The sequence below is a fragment of the Sturnus vulgaris genome, chromosome 29 (assembly GCF_052056855.1).
Source record: "Sturnus vulgaris isolate bStuVul1 chromosome 29, bStuVul1.hap1, whole genome shotgun sequence".
Taxonomy (NCBI): domain Eukaryota; kingdom Metazoa; phylum Chordata; class Aves; order Passeriformes; family Sturnidae; genus Sturnus; species Sturnus vulgaris.
The window spans coordinates 1623428-1640727 of record NC_142271.1 but is presented as its reverse complement, the minus strand read 5'-3'; the positions used below and the strand labels follow the sequence as shown (position 1 = coordinate 1640727).

The 17300-nt window shown below is 58.8% G+C and overlaps 1 protein-coding gene across 6 annotated transcripts in view; it reads left to right on the top strand.

Moving 5' to 3' along the window:
- Nucleotides 1-17300, top strand: part of KIF21B (kinesin family member 21B) — a 44876-nt gene that overhangs the window by 2760 nt on the left and 24816 nt on the right. For all 6 annotated transcript variants that reach the window (XR_015808728.1, XR_015808727.1, XM_088180244.1 and 3 more), the window contains exons 2-8: nt 11967-12189; nt 12483-12665; nt 14845-14994; nt 15221-15355; nt 15692-15859; nt 16251-16366; nt 16923-17118. Coding sequence is in view for 4 of the 6 variants with exons in the window: in XM_088180244.1 (XP_088036370.1) it covers nt 11967-12189; nt 12483-12665; nt 14845-14994; nt 15221-15355; nt 15692-15859; nt 16251-16366; nt 16923-17118 (1171 nt within the window). In the remaining 2 variants the exon portion in view is untranslated. The remainder of the gene's footprint in view (nt 1-11966; nt 12190-12482; nt 12666-14844; nt 14995-15220; nt 15356-15691; nt 15860-16250; nt 16367-16922; nt 17119-17300) is intronic.

Genomic DNA, 17300 nt, shown 5'->3' with positions numbered 1-17300 from the left:
GAGGCTTTCCTCGTGCTGGGAGGGAAATGGCCGGTACCTGCGGCAGCGCTGCTGCCAGCAGGAGGAAATGCAGGCCCAGGGGCTGATTTGTTCCTGTACCTTGTACCTGCAATGCCTGCAAGGGCAGGGTTGGATCCTGCCCTGGCCCTTGCCCTCCCTGCCAGCAGGGTCTGCCTTTGCTTGCCCCTTAGCCTGGAGGGTGACTTGTGTCTCCTGGGGCGGGGAGGGGCCGGCAGGGCTGAGCTGTGCTGCAGTCACAGCGCCTGGGTAGCGGTCTGGGCAGGAAGCTGCTCCTGCCACCATGGTGCTGAGCCATCCTGGGGGCCAGCCCTCCTCAGACAGCAGCCGCTGCTTCCTTCTTGGAGGTGACCTTCAAACGGGTGGCTGCAATGCAGCCGGTGCAGCAGCTCCCCATCCTGCTCTCTGTCTAGGAGCACAGCCTTGATTGGAGGCCTGGGACAGAAATTTGAGGTTTGTGCCTTGAGGCTCAGCAGCCCCTCTCCCCACAGCCCCTCCAGGATCGCAGACAGGTGCTGCCAGCTCCTGCAGCCACAGTGAGCCGGGGAGTGACACTCGCTGTGCTGGTTGCAGGAAGCAGAACAGAGCAGTTTTGCAGTGTCAGGACGGGCTGATGGCATGTATTGACCCCCAGAGCCATTAAACTCCTTGGCTGGAGGCCTGAGTGGCCTGGCTGGCTGCAGAGCTGCTCCCTGAGGGCACCTCCACACTGGCTGGCTCTTTTGAGAGACAGTGGCATCCCCTGTGCCAGAGCTGCCCCTGGCACTGAGCATGCCTGGCCTGCTGAGGAGACGCAGGAAACGGAGCTTGTGAAATTGGGGAAGGAAGTTGAGTCGTATTTCAAGTTTATTTAAACTCTGCAACCTCCAGTGCCCTGCTGCTCTCACAGACACTCCTGCTGCGATGCTCTTGGCCCACACTGACAGCCCCTTGCTGGCTGGGGAGTGACTCCCAGCTCCTGCTCAGAGCCCCCCTCCCCTCATCACCTTTGGGGCTGCTTCAGCCGAGTGACTGAGCTGGCAAAGACCCAGTGGTGGGATCAGCTGAGCTCCAGCCCCGCCAGGGTCCTGGCATCTCTAGTGCCACATGGGATTCCTGGCTGGGGCTCTCTGCCTCTGGGAGGCTTTCTGTGAATCCAAAGTGTCTGGCACCAGCTGGGGTCAGTCACCGAGGGAGTGAAGTTGTAGCCCTTTCACATCAGCTCTTCTGGGATGGATTTGGGCCCAGCTGGAAAGGTGGTGTGAGCTCAATTTGTGCCACTGTCCGTGCTGCCCAAGGGCTGCAGTGGGAGAGGGAGGGAGGGCACAGCCCTGGTACCTGCTGCCCTTCATCCCCTGCTGCTGCTGTGGCTTGGAGACCCTTTGGTGGTCCTGGGGGGCACGGTCTCCTGCCAGCTTTGGCTGGGATTGGCCTGGCTGTGCTCAGCTGGTGCAGGGCTGTGCAGGGAGAGATAAGGCAATCAATTCCACCCCAAGGCATGGGATGTGACTGTCTGCTGGAGGGGGAGGGGAAGGGGGGAGGGGAGCGGCCCATCCTGCTTAGGGCACGGCCCTGGGGTGCTCTATCTCTATCTGCAGGGTCAGGGGGCAGCCCTGATCCCCAGAAGGAAAGATCTCAGGAGGCTGCTGTATCCTCAGGGTGCTGGGCTGGCAAACCACGGCTGTGGGCACCCCAGCCCCTTTCTCTCCAGCTTTTGCACCTCCTGGGGGCAGCTCAGCCATGGCAGAGGGCCCCAGCCCCGTCCTGTGGCTGTTGTGCTGCTGGGAAGAACCCACCCAGACACCGCTGCTGCTCTGCTTTCCCTGTGGGGCTCTGCAGCCGGCTGTGAGCCGGGGCTGTGTGTTCCAGAGGGCAGGGACACGGTGGCTGCCCAGCCTGGAGGGCGAGCTGGGCAGCACGCTGGGCCCTGGGGCAGTGCTGGGCCCTGGGGCAGTGCTGGGCCCAGGTGTGTGTGTGCAGGGGGCTCTGTGCCTGCCTCCAGGCACTGAGTCAGCCACTCAATCGGCTTTTACAGCGGAAATGTTCGAAACGGGATGGGGGGGGGAGCAGGGCTGCACCCCGCGCTCCCCCCGGATGTGTCAGCACCCACAGCAGAGCAGCCTGAGGAGGGTGTGGGTGCCTGCACACATCACCCATCGCCGGGGATTTACTGAGCACCCTGGAGCCTCGGGAGCTCGGGAGCCAGGGCCTCCCAAGGATCCGGCAGAGGATGGGGCCAGCTGCTGCCTCAGCAGTGAAATTGGAGGCAGGAGAAAATTGCAGATGAAGCCCCAAACAAAGCTGTCAGAAACATGGCTCCTGGCCCCAGGGGAGGGAAGGCGATATCCTCTGTGAGCCCAATGAGAATCCCAGAGCCAGCCCTGGCCAGTGGCTGTGCTGCTGTTCCTGCTGGGGGTGGGGGCTGGCCCCGGTGGTCCCACAGGGCTATTTCCTGCTGGAGGCTGTCAAAACACTCCATGCCACTGCTTAAACAGCCGGCAGATTTGGGATGTGCTGGATTGTGAGGGCAGCTGCCTCTGGGGCGTGCAGCAGGAGATCAGTCTGCAGGGGCTGCCTCTGCACCCTGGGCAGCTGCTGATGGGTTTTGCCTTGGCTTGCTGGAAGGGACAGTGACTGGCACATGCCACCACCCCTTCCCTGTCTGGACAGAGCAGGAGCCAGTCCAGTGCTGCCCTGGAATGTGCTTGTGCCCCCCCCGGCACTGCCCTGCTGCCCCACCTTGCTCGGAATCTGCCCCTCTGCTCTCTCCATATGGATGCCACACAGTCATTACCCCCCTTTCCCCAGGAGAAATGAACCCCAGGGGAGGGTTTGGAGCTGAGCCCGAGGACCTGGGCATTCCAGTGCAATCCCTTTCCCTTCTCTACAGCTCCTTGGAGCCTGACATGGCTGGGAAAGATTTCTTACTGTAGTGGAGCCTGGTGCCAAGCTCTGCTGTCCTGTGGTCCAGCTGCCCCATGGGGCTGTGAGGGGCTGTGGGCACCTCTCTGCCCACTGCCCCTGCCCAACTTTTGGCAGAGTGAGATGTTTCCATCCCTGCTCTGGTCTGGGATGCTGGCAGGGAGCTGAAGTCCTGCTCCTCCTCTTCCCCTAGCCTTCAAGCACTGAGTTCCCTGGTCCAGTGGAAAGCACAACCCAGCCCCTCCAGTTGGGGCAGAGAGAGGGTCTGTCTGTCCGTGGTGCTGTGGTCTCTGCTCATCCATTATTTCAGGGATTTCCCTCCTGTCTGAGGGACACATTAGGTCCAAAAGTTCCCTGTTTCTTGCCCATGTGAGGGCCTGGGTTTGCTCCTGGGTACTTCACAGCATCTCCCATCCTGCTGGCCAAGGGCTTGGCATTTATTTGTATTTTGGGGAGGGGCTGGAGAGGCACCTCTTTTGTGCCACCTGCTCCCAGGTGTTGTGGGCAAGTTCGCTCTGCAGAATCTTGTGCCAAGGTCAGGTTATTGTTTCCCCAGTGGCTATTGGAGTGCACTGGGAAGCTGGCTCTAGGGAAGCCTTATCTCCAGTATGGACACACCACAGTGGTGCTGGGGTGGAAGTGGGACATGGGCACCTTGCAGGGGCACCTGGGAAAGGGAGAGATCCCCTGGGTGTGATTCACTGAGCTGGGAGGAAATGGGAGCCTCATGCTGGGGTGCAGAGTAGGGTGGGGAAGTGTCCATCTGTTTCCATCAGACCTGGGGGATTCCTGTGCTGCACAGGATCAGGCTGATGGCCCGGCAGGCCCAGGGTCTATTGCTGAATGGTGGTTTCCTTTAACTCCTGTCAGTTGCCAATACTGCTGCTGAGCCAGTGTTTTTGGGGCTGTTCCTGCATGGCTGGAGGGGAGCTGGGGCCCTGCTGGGGCATGTGGCACATCACGTGTGCTGTCACACGTGTGTTTCCCACCCCACCTGGGATTTGGTGACACTGCACCCCTTTACGGGTGACTGTCCTGGCTCTGTTGTTTGCAAACATCCTCGTGTTCCCCTTGGGCTGATCCCAGTCACTGATGGGGATGAAGGTGGAGTCCAGGGAGATCCCAAACTGGGCTGGCTCCTGCATCCCCTGGGCCCTGCTGGGGCTGGGTGTCCCTGGTGCTGGCTGTGCAGGCAGCATGTCCCTCATCCCTGCTCTCGGCATGGAGCAGATGGTGCAGTCACAGCCTCGTGCTCCTGCCAGAGCTAATGAGCAGCACATGGTGCCTGCCACGGCCTGATTTAAAGGTTTCCCTAAGCCTGGGAAAGTCTGGAGTGGTGGGATTAGGGGGAGCCCAGGGGGCTCTGGGGTGCAAGGCTTGCCCTGCAGAGGAGCAGGCTGGGTGCTGTTGGGGTGGGGGATGGATGTAGAGGCATGTCCCCCTTTGGGCTGTGCCCAGTGGCCTCTGGGTGCACCCCAGCTCTGTGGGGTGTCCCAGGCTGCCCAGGAGCTCTGTCTTGCCCCAGTGCAGATCCAGTCGTGCTGGCTGTGGCACCCACTGCCTTGGCAGGGTTTGACTGGGCACAGTGGTGTGGGGGGCTCTGTGCTGGGCTTGGTTCTGCTGGGAGGTGCCTGGCTATATCTCTTAATTGGACTGTTTGCTGACCAGACCTGGCAGTCTCCAGGGAGCCTGATTCAATTTTCTCTGATTGCTGAGCCACTTCCCTGCTGTGGTAATTAAATGCTGAACTTTGTCTTGATTTGTGTCCAATATAACCTGTGTGCAGAGAGGCAGCCCTGGCAGCCAGCCTTCTCCCAGGTCCCCATGCTCAGGGGGAGTGGGGCTGGGAGATCCCTTCCCAGGCAAGGGGGCAGATTCTCCAATGGGATCTGGGCCTGGGGAGCCACTGGGGAGGGCAGGCAGCCCCATCCATCCTTCTATGCTTGAGATGTTGGCCTGGATGTGTGGGAAAACCTGGAGCACTTTGTTCTGATCCTGCCCTGTGGAGCTGCTTGGCCAAGCTGAGTGCCCCACACAGCATCTCACCTGCTGGGTCTGTGATACCTGGGCTGTCCTTGACCCATGAGATGTCCTGGGAGAGCATTGGAGGGTGTGAGAGCTGCTCCTCCTGGCTGCCTGGGCTGCTCGGTGGGATTGCAGCAGAGCAGGGACAGCAGGCTTGGGGCAGAGCACAGTGGAGCAGGCAGGGAGCAGAGAGGACAGAGAGGCTGGCACGGGGGCTGTGGGCAGGGCTGGGCTGCTGGGCAGCTGCCCCTGCTGCTCTGATGCTGGGGAGGCTGGAGGGGACTGCTGGCACAGGGAACAGAGATGGGGCCATGGCAGCAGTGGGGATGGGAGCAGGGCAAGCATAGGGGATATGGGGATGGGAGTGGGGTGAATGCAAGGTCGTGTGGGGAGGGGAAATGGGGTGAACGCAGATGATGTGGGGAGTGGGGTGAGCACAGGGGATGTGGGAACAGAGACAGGAGCAGAAGGAGTGCAGGCAGTGTGGGGAGGAGAAGATCCAGGTGCTGTCTGGGCTTGCCCAGCCCACCTGTCCTGACAGGCTCCCGGAGCTGGGCTGTGCCCCTGGTGGGGTCTGGCAGCTCCAGCTCTGCCAGCCCACACCTGTGGCTGGGCGGGGGGCAGTGCCTCAGCAGCATTGCAGTGGGCAGCCTTGCCCCTCTGCACACAAGGTGGACAAGAAGCAGTGGCTATGAGCGTCTGGGGCCTGGCACAGAGAGGGAAAATCCCATGGAGCTCTTCCACCCATCACTCTCCAGCTCTCTGGCTCTGCTCCCTGGGCAAGCAGCCCTTCCTGGCTGGGCAGCCTCCCTGGGAGGGAAGAGGAACAGCTCTTTGTAGGGTCTGCAGGCTGCTTGCAGAGAGGTCATGGAGGGACAGGAGCTCTTTGTGACCCCCTCAGTCTGTGAACAGCTGCCCTACAAACCCCTGACAGCACTGGGGAATGTTGGAAGGTGTGTGTTCTCAGGCTCTCTGCGAGGTGGAACAGTCCCTGTGTGACATGGGTGATCCTGGGGCATGGGTCTGGGTCCCTCTGCCCCTGCACAGGGCAGCTGTGTCTCAGGATGGTGTGTGCCCACAGGCAGTTTGGTGGGGTGAGGCTGTCGTGGCTCTGGCTCAGTGCTGGAGGGCTGTGGGACTGTGCTGCCATGGCTTTGGCAAAATTCTTGGGGGCCAAAGGATGCTGTGAGCCCCTTGGGGCTGCCATGGTGCTGGGCTGGGAGACAGGAAGCTGAGACAGTTGGGTGAGGAGGACATGAACCCAGCAGTCCATGTCAGCCAGGCTGTGTAAGGAGACAGCCTGACAGCCTCCCTTCAGAGCACTGGAGGCTGGTGGTGTGTGCAGCCCTGACCTGGGGATTCTGACTGTGCCCAGTCGACCCCATCCATCCCATTACCTCTTGTAGGGCTTGAGGTGCTGAGATGAGGAGATCCCATCTCCGTGCTTGCTAGGATCAGGAATCCCCAGGCTGACCCTGCCTGTGGAGCTGCCTCACAGTGCCCACCTGGCACCTGGCTGCCAGCCCCTCCTCCACTTCCCCAGGCCTGGCATGGGGCAGCAGTGCAGAACAGCTCAGCCTTTGTGCCTGCCTCAGCTCCTGTGCCTCAGCTCCTGCCCCTCGGGTGGCAGGACCCGCTCCCCACCCTCTTCCCAGATGCTCGGTGTCCCTGGCAGCTCAGCCATGGAGACGGTGCTTTCAGAGCCTGCCAGCCTGGCAGGGATGGCCGGGGGAGCGATGGAGACGCTCCAGCCAGGGTCCCCTTTGTGCGTGTCCCTGTGTGGCTGCAGCTCTCCTGGCACGCCCGGCTCGTGCTGATGCCTTGGATGCTGAGGCTGGATCAGGCTCCTGCTGTGCCGCCCGTCATCGCCCCAGCGGGAGCTGCCGGCTGCAGAGGGATGTTCTGCACCCCTGCCTGCTCCTCTGTGTGTTCATCTCCACCTCCTGCCTGCTGCACTGGCTGCCTGGGAAGGTTTTCTTGGCAGGAGTGTTTGGCTGGGGCCGTGCAGATCTGTCCTGGCTTTCCGTTCCTTGTCACTGTCCCTTTGCAAGGAGTGGTGTTGGTGTGGCCGTGGTCCTGCTGCCTTTCTCCTTTCCTGCTGCCTTTCTCCTTCCTGGGATGCTGCCTGTGCTGAGGCTGCTGTGTTCCTTTGGGCAGGAGGAAGATGAACACTGAACAAGTTTCTGGCCTCAGGGCAGGCTGTGTCCTCCCCGTGCCAGCTTTGGGCAGAGGTGGTCACCAGTGCCAGGCTGGCTGGGCACAGACTGTCAGGGAAAGCTTAGGTCACTCCTGCCAAGCTGGAGGGTGGAAGGCAGCACCTTGCTGCTGAGCTGTTGGTTAATTTTGGCTGCCATTTAACAGGTAGGGGTCTCCCTGTCACATAGCAGGAGCCTGTGTCATGGGCTCTCAGGAGGCCAGCAGGGCTCTCGGGGGGTGTCCCAGTCCTGTAGGCCAGGACACCCCCATGTGTTTGGCTCTGCTGTGGGTCCCATTGGTTGGCACAAGCTGTCCTCAGGGCTGGTGGCTCATGACCAGGTGTGGAACAGGTTGGCTGTGTCTTGGTTTGGAAGACAGGTGTCTGCTGAGGAAGGCAGGAGCCTCTCTTTGAAATGGAAAATGTAAACACCCTTCCTCCAAATTATTATAATTTTGAAATTAAGAAGCTCTCAGATAAAGATATGGGAATAGGAATTACAGTTCTTTACTAGGAAAATTAAAATAATGATACAGTAATACAAAACAACAGAACACTGACAGAGTCAGAATACACCCTGACACCCCGTCAGTCAGTCAGGGGTTGGTGCAGTCCCATTCCATGGTGGCTGCATCCTCCTGCAGTGACAGATGTGGTTCTGCTGGAGCAGGGCTCCTGCACAAAGTGCAGTTTTCCTCCAAAGCTCCAGGGATGATGTGCAAGGCTCTGGTTTTCCTCTGGGATCCAGTGGGAAAAGGCTGCTCTGCTGTTCCAAATCTCAGCTTTGATCTGGGTAGGAAATGCTCGGCTCCTGCCCTGGCTGGAGCATCTCCCCATGGGATGATGGAATTTGATCAGCCCTGCCCTGGGACTGCAAGGCCATGAACAGGAGAGATCTCCTGGAGGGAGGGAGGATGGGCTGTGGGGAAGATAAAGAACACTGCAACAGCTGGGTTAACAGCTGGTGATAGAATACACACTGCTGGTTACATCTGCATTGCAATCCAAGACAGGCTGGCAGGTGAGGGAGCATCTCCATCAATCAGGTTTGACCCTGATAGCATCACACCCAGTTCTTCTGGACCTATGAACAGACAGCATGTGGCCAGGATCTTTTTTGGTAGTAGCAGGGACAAGGAGTGCCAGAACACACTCAGGTGGTGACTTTATGGCTACCAAAGTTGCTCATCTTTGTTGGAGAACATGGGAAGCTCAGACAGAGGCTGGCAGGCACTGTGACCTCCCCCAGCATTGCCAGCTGGGGCTGGGAACAAGGACAGAGCACGGGCTGGTGCTGTGGGTAAATGTCAAGTTTGGCTGGAAAGCTGTGGCAGGAAAAGACCTGGGGGATGCTGGTCAGTGCTGGATGACCATGAGCCCAGGTGTGCCCATGGAGGCCAGTGGGGCTTGGCTTGTACCTGCCATAGGACCAGGGCAGTGCCCATCCCTCTGAGCTGGACACTGCTGAGGCATCTCCAATCCTGAGGAACTCTCACAAGAAAGACACTGAGGGGCTGGAGAAAGGTCTGGAGCAGCAGGAACAGCTGAAGGAGCTGGGAAAGGGGCTCAGCCTGGAGAAAAGGAGGCTCAGGGGGGACCCTGTGGCTCTGCACAACTCCCTGACAGGAGGGGGGAGCCAGGTGGGGGTTGAGCTCTGCTCCCAGGTAAAGAGAAAAGGGCCTCAAGTTGTCCTGGGGAGGTTTAGTTTGGATATCAGGGAAAATTTCCTCCTTGATAGGGTGGTCAGGCACAGGCTGCCCATGGCAGTGGTGGAGTCTCCATCCCTGAGAGTGTTCAGAATATGTGTGGGTGTGGCACTTGGGGACATGGCAGAGCTGGGGGAATGGTTGGACCTGGTGATCTTAGAGGGTGTTTTCAATCTAAACAATTCCATGATTGTGTATTTGGAGGAGGTGTCATGGTGCCATTGGAACTACATGTGAACACCTCCCTAACCCAGCCAGGGTCTCATGTTGGCCAGGTCCCAGCCTGGTGGGATTCCTGAGAGGGCAGGGGTGCAACAATCTGGTGCAGGAGGAGCAGCTGCACTGGCCTAGAGAAACCCTCCGAGATGTCTCCTGGTGGCTACATAAGACCTCCATGATGCTGTGTGATGTCTCTGTGCTTTCCCACGTGAGTTTTGGCAGCTGGTGTCCATCCTTGCCCTCTTGCTCCACTCATCCCACTCTCATAGCAGACTCGGTAGTATTTGTCCACCAGCTGGCAGCAGCTCCCAGGGACATCCCTGGGTGATGCTTGGCCAATTGCCTGAAGAGCAGGACATTCCTGGGGGATTCCTGCATCTCCTGTGTCTCTCTTGCTCTGGGGAGATGGGGCAGGATGGCAGGGGGAGCATAATGGGACTGGCACATGGGTGCTCTCCAACCCCACGGGTCCCCTGGCTGGGAGAGCCAGGGTGAGGGATGGGTCTCTTGTGTGCTTGGAGCTGTCTGGGCACCGAGATTTGGGGAGTGGGGCAGATGGTGTTGGTGTGTGGACACTGGAACAGCCCAGCATGGCCAGGCTCAAAGTGGGTTCCTAATTGCCCTGTGGAAAATTCATGTGTGCACACTCCTCGAGTGCTGCTGCTGATGTTGTTGCAAGACCCCTTTGCAGGTATTTAAGCCCCTGGGAGGAGTGGAGAGACAAAGAAATATTTTGCTGAAAACCTGCTCTCGTTTTTCCTGAGAGGGAAAAAATTCCCAAACGTATTGTGGCTCCAGTTTGTTCCTCTGCCCATTCCCTAGGGCTGCAGTTGCTGTTCATGTCTAGGGTGGGGATGGGGGAAGCACATCATCTTGCTCCAAAAGTAATTAAAATCAGGGATAATTTTTCTGGAGGAGGGTGGAACCCTGGGAAAGCGACAGGAACGAGTCTGGGACTGAGCACATCAGAAGCTGCTTTTTATTGTGGCTGCTGAGCTAAATATATCCACAGAGGCACAGAGCAGTTCCCATGGTCTGCTGCACGGGGTGGGGGAGCACAGGGGTGCCTGTGCCCTGCCAGGGACAAACCCTGACAGGCTGTGCCCCAAACACAGCCCTGGGCTTTGGCTCTCCTGGGCTTTGCTGCTGGCTGGGTGAGGAGCAGAGACTCCTGCATGGAGCTGTGCCAGGGGAGTTTAGGTTGGATTTTGGGAAAGATTCTTCCCCCAGAGGGTGCTGGGCACTGCCCAGGCTCCCCAGGGAATGGACACAACCCCAGAGCTCCAGGAGAGTTTGGACATTGCTCTCAGGGGTACACAGGGTGAGATTTGGGGGTGTCTGTGCAGGGCCACGGGTTGGACTGGATGATCCTGGTGGGTCCCTTCCAGCTGAGGGGATTCCATGGTTCTGAGTCCCAATCCACACAGCGGCTGCTCAGGCCTCGGTGTGGCTTGCCAGGGATGTGGTTGGAAGGAATTAATAGCTGTGTTTATGGAGCACCCGGGGACGGGAGCTGTGCAGTCATTAGCACTAATGAGAGCTATTTGCATGGCGCTTGGCTCCAAACTCCTTTCTCCACGAGTCCCCTGGGAGCCCCCAGCTTCCTGCAGCCGGTGCATGCAGCGCAGCCCGAGCTGTGCAGCCCTGCAGAGCAGCAGTGTCTGTGCAGGTCCGGCTGCTCTGCTCCCACACTCCTCGGGCAGGGATGGAGTGCTCTGGGTGGGATGTGATGGGTGGGTCACGCTCCCTGCCCAAGCCAGGAGCAAGCACAGCCTCGCCTGTCCCGGTCCCATCCTCGAGTTCAAGGCTGGGGACAGCTTTTGGGCTGGGTGGTGCTTTGGTTCAGACGGTGAGGACTGTCTTGTCATTGTATTTTGCATTTCCAGCCTTTGTAGCTGCAGTTGGATGTGTCTGTGTCGGGATCGAGTGGGGCTGTGCTGTGGCTGGGCTGCCTGGCCCTTCCCCAGTCCCTGCTGGGGCTGCCTTGATGCCATCCATGGCCCCTGTCTGTGCCCAGCCCTGCCAGGGGTGAATGAGCCATTGCAGGTGTCAGGGCTGCCTGGCCTGGGCTGGTGGTCCAGGGGCAGTTCTAGGGCCAGGCTGTGTTTGTCACCCACTCTGTACCCAGCCCTGCCTGTCACCTCATTCCTGGAGGTGTCTGGTGGTATTTCTGGGATGTGTCAGCCTCTATTCTCAGCTACAAACAAATCAGGGTTATGGGGGCTGCAGGAGCTGAAGCATCCCCTGCCCTGTATGCTCTGTGCTGCAGGCAGAGGTGCTGCCAGTCCCCTGCCTGCATGAGCCACGTTTTCAGCAGGGGCTGTAGAATGTCCTGAGCTGGAAGGGACCCACAAGGTTCACTGACTCCAGCTCCTGGTACTGTGCAGGACACCCCAACAATCCCACCCTGTGCCTGGGAGCAGTGTCCAAACTCTCCTGGAGCTCTGGCAGCCTCAGGGCTGTGCCCATTCCCTGGGGAGCCTGGGCAGTGCCCAGCACCCTCTGGGGGAAGAACCTTTCCTGATAGCCAACCTAAACCTTCCCTGGCACAGCTCCAGCCCTTCCCTGGGGTCCTGTCACTGTCACAGAGAGCAGAGATCAGAGCTGCTCCTTGTGGGGAAGCTGCAGACCTTGAAAAGGTCTGACTGTCCAATCTGAACAGGCCAAGTGACCTCAACCCTTCTCATATGGTTCCTCAAGGCCCTAATACCCTCCCTAATACCTTTATGTCCTTCTGACACTGTGGTGCCCAAAACTGCACACAGTACTCAAGGTGAGGGAGCAGTCTTTTCCCTCTGGTTGTGCTGGGCTAGACACACTCTAGGACATGGATCACAGGATGGGCTGTGCTCACATCCTCAGGGCCACACTGGGCTGCCCTCAGCCTGCTCCTCTTCCCATAGGATCCGCCCACAGCTGCCCAAAGAGAAGATAGAGGGATGTCACATCTGTACCTCGGTGACACCTGGCGAGCCCCAGGTGCTGCTGGGGAAGGACAAGGCCTTCACCTATGACTTTGTGTTTGACCTGGATACGTGGCAGGAGCGGATCTACACAACCTGTATGGGGAAGCTCATCGAGGGCTGCTTCGAGGGCTACAATGCCACTGTGCTGGCCTACGGGCAGGTACAGCTCTGCCCTCAGCACTGGGATCCCAGGGGCACCTGCAGAGGTTGAGGGAGGTGCAGGGTGTGTGAGATCCTGGGTATGGAGAGAGCAGAGTTGTCCCTGGTTGGGGCAGGGGGGACCGAGGGTGGGAAGAGGGGGTGGCAGGGCTGGGGGTGTGGGAGCTGGGGGTCACAGTGGCTCGGCAAGGATGTTTGGGGAGCCTAAAGTAGCAGGGGGGAAAACGTGGGGTGCATTGGGCAGAGCTGAGCCTGGGAGGGCCCAGGCAGCTCCCCCTCCCTGTCTGTGCACAGACTGGAGCAGGGAAGACCTACACCATGGGCACCGGCTTCGACATGAGCATCTCAGAGGACGAGCAGGGCATCATCCCCCGGGCCATCAGCCACCTCTTCAGCGGCATCGAGGAGCGCAAGCGAGCGGCCCAGAGCCAGGGCGTGGCTGCACCCGAGTTCAAAGTCAGCGCCCAGTTCCTGGAGGTGAGTGTGGGAGGGCTGGGGGACACCATGGCCCTGCCCTGTCCTTGCTCCCCTCCCGTGGGCTCCTCGAGATCTCCCTGTCCTGACTGGTTCCTGGCAGAGCTGGAGCCTGTGACAAGCATGGGGCTGGGGATGTGTGCACTGGGGTCTTGCAGCACCAGCTGGGTGGAGGGAGCTCTCAGCGTGGGGAAAAGGCTTATGGCTTGTTCCTCTGGGGATGCCGGGGCTCTGGGCTGTCTTAGCCCTGTTTGAGGTCAAGGATAGCCTGCTGCCTTGGACCACAGCTCCCAGTGAAACAGGAGGAGGAGAAAGTGCCACTCTTGGGGGGGTTGAGGAAGGACTGTGCTGTTTTCCATGTCCTTTGTTGCATCTCTGACCTTGAGAATGCATCTTCTCCTGCCTCTGTCCTGACCTCTCCTACTCAAAAGCCTCTTCTATCAACTGCTTCATTCCCTGGAGAAGTTTGTCCTGGGAAGCCCATGGACCTCATGTGTTGGCAGCATTTTTTCTGAGGGTTGCTCCTGGGCTGAAAGAGCAAAGAGGTGCAAGTGGGAGCTGTTTTCAGGCCCCAATGAGAAAGCACAGGGTGGTGCTGAGTGAAGCTGAGCTCCCAAGCAAGCTTCATCTGGTTGAGGTTGTGACCCGGGATGCACCCAGAGGAGATGGGCAGGGAGGGGCCCTGAGCTGTGCTCTTGCCTCTCAGTGGCTTTGTTGGCCATCACATCTGGGTGTCTTCAAATGCTGATGGCTTGGAGAGGGCCCAACGTTACCTCCTTGCTGGAGAAATCCTTCCCACTTATGGCTCCATCTGCAGAGCCCTTGTTAGCTGCTGCAGTGCTGTTGTGTCCTCCCATTCCCATTACTTGGCCTAGCCAAGCTCCTGGTTGCCTGCCCAATTGTGCTCAGTTTGTGGGGCTTCTCTTTAGGGATCCTTTGTGCTGGGATGGAAATGGGGACAATTTCCTGCATGGCTAAAGCAGCACATGGCCACATCAGGCACTGGTCACAACCCTGCTGTCCTGGCAGGGGCACAGGACTTGTTCTGGCTGATCCCTGTCTTGTGACTTGGCTCCTGGGAGCAGGTTTAAATCTCTGAGGAGCCTGGTGGCACCTGGGACAGCCAGGGATGGATTAACCTGATCCCTTCTGCTGGCCAGGAACCTGCAATCCTTGGGTGACCCAGTGCAGAGCACTGTGGGTGCAAGAGGTGACACTGAATGGTGGTCACAGGGGGACAGATGGGCAGGGATGTCTCTCCGCCCCAGGCTGAGAGGGAACCCTGCAGAGTTAAGATATGGTTGGAGTCAGCTCTGGGGCAGCAGGGTTTTCCTGCTTGTTCAGCACTCCCTGGTCCCCCTTAGCCCCATTCCACCTGACAGAGATGACCTTGAGCTGTGATGAGAGTGGGGTTTCACTGGCTCGTGTGGCCAGGTGAGCCAGGAAGGTCAGGGGGATGTGTAGCTCCTGGGTGTTTGCTCAGTGGAGATGGTGTGCAGCAGGAACTGGACAGGTTTAGGCAGCAGAAACCAACCCAGACTGCAGCTCAGAGCTTTGCATGGCAAGTTCTGGAGCACTAATCTGATGAGGAGTGGCTGAGGGCATCGGGGGACTCAGCCTGGAGAAGAGGAGGCTCAGGGGGACCTTCTTCCTCTCTACAACTTCTTGACAGGAGGGTGGGGCTAGATGGGGTCAAGCTCTGCTCCCAAGGACAAGGAACAGGACAAGAGGAAACGGCCTCAAGTTGTGCCAGTTGAGGTTTAGATTGGATATTAGGAAAAACTTCTTCCTTGAAATTGTGGTGTAGCATTGGCCCAGGGCAGCAGTGGAGTCACCATCCCTGGAGTGGTCAGAAGATGTGTGGATGTGACATTTGGGGACAAGGTTTAGTGGTGGACATGGCAGAGCTGGGGGAGTGGCTGGACTGGATTATCTTAGAGGCCTTTTCCAGTCTGAATGATTCTGTGCATCATCTCCTCTCTGCATGCACATGCTTGTGCCTCCTGTCCTACACCTGCACACAGCCCAGCTGCCTGCCCAGCCCTGCAGACACGTGTGAGCACACCACAGCTGTGGGGAGCAGCAGCAGGGTGCCAGAGGGCAGCTCCTGCCAGTCCCTCAGTGACAGGTTTGAGCAGCCTCGTGCTTCCTCTGCTCACCCCACACTCCCTGCCCTGCTCAGCTCTACAACGAGGAGATCCTGGACCTGTTTGACAGCACCCGCGACCCCGAGGCACGGCACCGCAAATCCAACATCAAAATCCACGAGGACGCCAGTGGGAGCATCTACACCACGGGGGTCACATCACGCCTCATCAGCTCACAGGATGAGGTGGGTGAGGGAAGGGCAGACACAAGGCAGGGCTGGCAGCTGGGTGCCACTGGCCAGGGATGTGCTGCCTGGGCACAGCTTGGTGGGGGAAGATCTCTCCCAGGATGGGAGAGCTGTGCTGGGGGTGTTCTGGGAAAGGTCAGTGTGTCTGCTGAGCTGACTGGGTCTGTCCTCACTCCCTAGAAGGGTGCTTGAAGGTTTCCTTCCCTGTCTGGTGTCGTTGTAGCTGATCCAGTGCCTAAAACAAGGAGCTCTTTCCCGCACCACCGCCAGCACCCAGATGAACGTGCAGAGCTCCCGGTCCCATGCCATCTTCACCATTCACCTGTGCCAGACCAGAGTGTGTGCCCGCCCAGAGCTGGTGAGATGTGGTCCTGCCTCATGGCCAGGCTGTTCCTGGGTTCCATATCTAGGTGATGCATGAAGTTCCCTTGTGAAGGGGAGAGGGCTTGAAGTCTGGCAAAGAGAAGCAGGGATTTTTCTGTCTTCTTTCCAGTCATAGACAGCATTAGGATTTAATGGGAGCTGAGGGTCAGCTGATCCAATGTGGGATGCTTCAGAGCAAGCTGCTCTTGGGATCCTGTCCCCATCTCTGAGGGGCTGGATATTGAGGATGAATGCTCAGACTGTCACTGAGTGAAGGCAAGGGAGCCTCTGCCTGCTCCAGTCTGGGATGGTGAGCCCTCATGTGTTGCAGGTGAATGAGGAGGTGAGCAGCCTTCTGGATGGATCCCAGCCTGCTGCTGAGTACGAGACCTTGACAGCCAAGTTTCACTTTGTGGACCTGGCTGGCTCGGAGAGGCTGAAGAGGACGGGTGCCACTGGCGAGAGAGCGAAGGAAGGGATCTCCATCAACTGTGGGCTGGTATGGCACCAGGCTGCACTGGTGGATGGGGGAGTGGCAAGGCAAGGCCCGCCAGGGGAACCCTGTGACACTCCTGGGTCTTGCTTGGAGCTACCCTGGGCTCTTGGGGTACTGCTGTCTTGGCTGGGGTTTGTGCTGCCTGTGCCTGATGGCAAGAAGCACAGTGCCAGTGGTGAGGGCACAAAGGAGACTTGTGCTTTGGGGAGGGGTGCAGCTGGGCACAGTGCCCAGGTCCCAAAAGGGTGAGATCTGCTAATCAGAGCTACAAAACCCACCCTGGGGCTTGATGCTTCTCAGTGCAGCCCAGGCTAAGGGAAGCCCTATGCTGGCCACATGGCAGCTGTACCCTCAGCCAGGGCTGAATCTGGGGGGGTTCCCTTTGTATTGGTAGCTGGCCTTGGGGAATGTCATCAGTGCCCTTGGAGACCAGAGCAAGAAAGTCGTGCACGTGCCCTACCGTGACTCCAAGCTCACCCGCCTGCTGCAGGATTCCCTCGGGGGCAACAGGTAAGAGGGTCCCAGGTGGGGGCTGAGCTTGGGGTGAGGGCTGCTGGGGCTGTCCCCCTGCAGGTGGGGTTGAGGGGACTCTGGAGTTGTGTAGGAGCTGTCTCAGGACTCCAGTGGCTGCCCAGTGAGGAAGAGATGCCTTCTTCCAGGCACGGCATGGGTGTGCAGATGTAAAGACCGTGGCTCTTCATCAGCCTCAGGTGCAATTAGCAGCTTTGGCAAAATCAGCTGGTGTAAAACCTTCCTGAATCCTCACAGATGTGGGACTTGGCAAGTGATGGTGCCCAGTGTGGGATTGAATTCCCTGCCTCTTCTCCAAAGAGGGAGGCATTGAGGAAGGGCTTCCTTTGCTCGGTGCTGTGTGATGTGCTCGAGGGGTCTTGTGGGTGCTCTGGCTCTGGGAGGGATGAACCCAGTTCATACCTTGTTTCAAAACCCAGAAGGGCCCAGGATGGGTGTCTGGGGGCCCATGGTCTATGCTGGGTCCTGGGTTTGCAGCTGCTGGGTTGCTGAGCTGTGCAGGGACTGTCTTTCACCCTGCCCTTGCATCCCCCAGCCAAACCATCATGATTGCCTGTGTGAGCCCCTCTGACCGGGATTTCATGGAGACCCTGAACACGCTCAAGTACGCGAACCGGGCTCGCAACATCAAGAACAAGGTGGTGGTGAACCAGGACAAGACGAGCCAGCAGATCAGCGCCCTGCGGGCAGAGATCGCCCGGCTGCAGATGGAGCTGATGGAGTACAAGGCAGTGAGTGCTCCTGGTCCTGCTCTGACCCTGGCCAGCAAGGGAACCACATGCAGCCAGTGCTCACTGCCCCCCAGTGGGATGGGGGAGAGAATTGGCAGAGTAACAGTGAGAAAACTCATTGGTTTAGATATTGTTTAAGAAGTAAAGCAAACCAAGGGATTCATTCCCCGTGTCCCATCACA